The sequence below is a fragment of the Anguilla rostrata genome, unplaced genomic scaffold, assembly GCF_018555375.3.
Source record: "Anguilla rostrata isolate EN2019 unplaced genomic scaffold, ASM1855537v3 scaf0306, whole genome shotgun sequence".
Lineage (NCBI taxonomy): Eukaryota > Metazoa > Chordata > Actinopteri > Anguilliformes > Anguillidae > Anguilla > Anguilla rostrata.
The window spans coordinates 2,199-6,398 of record NW_026985838.1 but is presented as its reverse complement, the minus strand read 5'-3'; the positions used below and the strand labels follow the sequence as shown (position 1 = coordinate 6,398).

The window sequence follows — 4,200 nt, the reverse complement described above, 5'->3', positions numbered from 1 at the left end:
AGGTTGAAGACCAGACGAGCCGCAGCATTCTGGATGAGCTGCAGGGGTCTGGTGGCAGATGCCGGTAGTCCAGCCAGAAGAGAGTTGCAGTAGTCCAGGCGGGATAGAACCATTGCTTGGACCAGGAGCTGGGTTGAGTAGGTGGTGAGAAAGGGGCGGATTCTGCGGATGTTATATAGGAAAAATCTGCATGCCCGGGTTACTGCTGCAATGTTGTTGGAGAGGGACAGCCTGTTGTCCATCATCACTCCGAGATTCTTGGCACAGGGTGATGATGTCACTACGGTGTCCCCTAAGGAAATGGAAAAGTTGAGGAGGGGAGAGGATAGAGCAGGAATAAAGATTAGCTCCGTCTTTCCCGGGTTGAGCTTCAGGTGGTGATTGTCCATCCAGCTCTGTATGTCCCTCAGGCAAGCGGAGATGCGGGCAGGGACCTGTGTGTCCGATGGGGAGAAGGAGAGAAAGAGTTGCGTGTCGTCGGCATAGGAATGATAGGACAGGCCATGGGCAGATATTACAGGGCCAAGGGATCTGGTGTACATGGAGAAGAGAAGGGGACCAAGGACTGAGCCCTGGGGAACTCCGGTAGTGAGGGGACGGGGTGGTGATACCTTACCCGCCCAGGCAACCTGGAAGGAGCGGTCAGAGAGGTAGGACTCAATCCAGTCAAGGACTGTGCCGCGGATCCCTGATGCTGCCAGGGAGGACAGGAGGGTAGAGTGGTCCACAGTGTCAAATACTTAAGGTATGAATATACTATCACATGGGAGGACCTGGAACTTGTATAAATACATACAGCCATTCGGCAAAGAGCTCCGCCCCCGCCAGCCGACAGAACAGCACCAGCTCGTCACTGTCCACACACTCCACCACGGACAGGCCGGCCCGCCGAGCGAGGTCCAGCGCCAGCTCCGACTGCTTCGCTGCCGAGAGCAGCAGCCCCACCCTCAGCCTGCGCAGGCAGGCCACGCCCCGCTCTGCCCTCCCGCCCACCCCGCCGCAGCACCTCTGCGCCTGCGCCGCGCTCGCCAGGTTCAGAGAGACGCCAGGGGGCGCCAGAGGGGACTGGAGCGGCACGCTTGTGGCCAGCGCTCGGAGCGGCCCGTCGCCAGGGCAACGCACCGCAAAGTCTCTGTGGATCACCAGGCCCTGGAGGACCCGGGACCGGCTCACGGGCAGGCCTGGTACGGGCGTGTGGAGCGCGGCGAAGTGGCGGGCGATCAGGGTCACGCCGGTGCAGTCCTGCTCACACCGCCACCTGCGGTAGAACTCGCAGGCCGTCTGGCTCAGGACCCCCCAGTGGGAGCTCGCCGTCTTTCCCCGGAAGTAGGCGTCCGTGAGCGGGCGCAGGTGGGCAGGGGGCGAGGCCCTGCCCGATCACGCCATCCAAAACGAGCGTCTGGAAGGACAGCAGAATGTGAGCCACGCGGCGGGCCTGAATGCCGTGGAGATGGTCGCCGTGGATACCCCGCAGAAGCGCCCCCAGCAGGAGAAGGAAGGACTTGGCTCCATCACCCGTGATCTTACAGTGTGCTGATACACATCCCACCAGGACTCTGTCACAGGCACAACACAACACCATTATCAGCACACACATCTCTATCCACAGTCTTTTACTCACTATTACTCATACAGCATGATTCACACAGTTACTCATACACATTGCTAATCACACAGTATTGTTTACACACTGTTACTCATGCAGTATAATTTACACAGTTGGTAAATGGTAATGGTAAATGGACTGCATTTATATAGTGCTTTTATCCAAAGCGCTTTACAATTGATGCCTCTTATTTGCCAGAGCAGTTAGGGGTTAGGGGTCAGGTGTCTTGCTCAAGGACACTTCAACATGCCCAGGGCGGGGTTTGAACCGGCAACTCTCAGACTGCCAGACAATCGGTCTTACCTCCTGAGCTATGTTGCCCCCAGTTACTCACACAGTATGATTTACACAGTCACTCATACACACTATTAATCATACAGTATGATTTACACAGTTACTCATACACATTGGTAATCACACAGTATAATTGACACACTGTTACTCATACAGTATGAATTGCAGTTACTCATACACATTGCTAATTGCGCAGTATTATTTACACACTGTTACTCACACAGTATGATTCACACAGTTACTCATACACATTGCTAATCACACAGTATGAATTACACACTGATACTCACAGTATTATTTACACACTGTTACTCACACAGTATGATTTACACACTGTTACTCATACAGTATGAATTGCAGTTACTCATACACATTGCTAATTGCGCAGTATTATTTACACACTGTTACTCACACAGTATGATTCACACAGTTACTCATACACATTGCTAATCACACAGTATGAATTACACACTGATACTCACAGTATTATTTACATATTGTTACTCACACAGTATGATTTACACACTGTTACTCACACAGTATGATTCAGTTACTCATACACATTGCTAATCACACAGTATGAATTACACACTGATACTCACACAGTATGATTTACACTGTTACTCACACAGTATGATTTACACACTGTTACTCACACAGTATGATTTACACACTGTTACTCACACAGTATGATTTACACACTGTTACTCACACAGTATGATTTACACACTGTTACTCACACAGTATGATTTACACACTGTTACTCACACAGTATGATTTACACACTGTTACTCACACAGTATGATTCACACACTGTTATACATGCAGTATTATTTACACACTGTTACTCAAACAGCTTTTTCCACTTGTATACTTTCGTTTCTCATTTATAGTGCAAACGTCACATCCCCAACATCGAACTGTCCATACTGCAGTAAGACGTAGTGGTGAAAAACCGTTTTCTGAGCTGGAGGAATGGAAGAAGCCCCAGGTTGTTGGCTGTGCTGTATTTCAGTAAGAGGGAGAACAGGTTCTGGGGCCTGTTACCTGGCAACGGGATGGTCAAGCCGAAGGGAGGTAAGGATCCTCCGGCCATCCCTGGTGATGAGGACCTCTCCAGAGTCGCGGGTGAAGAGGACCTGGCCCCCGGACGGACCGAAGCACGGGCCCACCACCGCCTCCAAGGCCTGGGTGACCTGCAGCAGGGTCCCCAACTCCACCCTCTGCACCCCCTTCATCTCCACACTGCCTTTAACAGGGGCCTGCTGTACACACAGGGCGCAATCACTGAGCTGCATTTCCAACACAGACACAGCGTACTCAAACTGAAATGCACACGGTGCATTTCCCACACAGACACAGCGTACTCAAACTGAAATGCAGGACTCCAACCCTGTAGGGTAACCTGTTCAGCAAACAAACAAACAATCCTGCCAAGTACAAAACTAGCACTGAAATCACATTTGCCTAATCAGAATCAGACAAAACAATCCTGCCAAATACAAAACTAACATGATCGCATTAGCCTAACTAGGTACATTGAGCTAAACTAGAGGCTAGGGAGGGGTGGGGAGAGGTGCAGCCTGAAGAGATGAGTCTTTAGTCTGCGCTTGAAGGTAATCAGATTCTCTGCTGTTCTGACCGCCACGGGAAGGTCATTCCACCAGCGAGGGGCCAGGACAGACAGCAGACGCGAACGGGAAGTACAGACACGAAGAGGGGGAGGTGCCAAGCGTCCAGAGGTGGCAGAACGGAGAGGTCTGGCTGGTGTGTAGGGTCTGATGATCCTCTGGATGTATCCTGGTGCTGACCCCTTAGCTGCCTGGTATGCAAGCACCGAAGTCTTAAATTTGATGCGAGCCATAAGAGGCAGCCAGTGGAGGTCAGTGAGCAGGGGGGTGACATGGGAATGTCTGGGGAGGTTGTAGACCAGACGAGCTGCGGCATTCTGGATGAGCTGCAGGGGTCTGATGGCGGATTATTAATAATAATAATAATAATAATAATAATAAACAAATAATAAATTAAGGAATTAATTAAATACAAATATTAAACTCTAACCTTAAACTCTATTATTAAATATAATAATTTCCTATAATAATGTATTGATATCTATAATAATTATCTATAATAATTTATTATTAAATATAATAATATTATATATTATATTAATTATATCATATGTTTACATTATATATTAATATCAGCATGAGGGTTAACGTGTGACTGTTTTGCCAGAGGCTGGGGGTGCACACGATTATTAGGTGCATCGTGTTCATCACAGCTGCCTTCTGGTAAAT

At 49.3% G+C, this 4,200-nt stretch overlaps 1 protein-coding gene across 1 annotated transcript; it reads right to left on the bottom strand.

The window, feature by feature from the left end:
- Positions 1 to 845: 845 nt before the first annotated feature.
- Positions 846 to 3,917, bottom strand: LOC135246433 (Bardet-Biedl syndrome 10 protein homolog). Its single transcript, XM_064319893.1, has 2 exons — positions 2,948 to 3,917; positions 846 to 1,556 (listed from the first exon to the last, which is right to left on the bottom strand). The coding sequence occupies exons 1-2, from the start codon at positions 3,196 to 3,198 to the stop codon at positions 1,247 to 1,249; spliced, it is 561 nt and encodes a 186-aa protein (XP_064175963.1). The 5' UTR covers positions 3,199 to 3,917; the 3' UTR covers positions 846 to 1,246.
- Between the last annotated feature and the right edge of the window lie 283 nt (positions 3,918 to 4,200).

Excerpts from the sequence above, each read along its gene's own strand:
- LOC135246433 (XM_064319893.1), bottom strand. The coding sequence starts at position 3,198 with ATGCAGCTCAGTGATTGCGCCCTGTGTGTACAGCAGGCCCCTGTTAAA. Across the intron at positions 1,557-2,947 it reads CTTGACCATCCCGTTGCCAG|AGTCCTGGTGGGATGTGTAT; the intron begins GTAACAGGCCCC and ends TGCCTGTGACAG.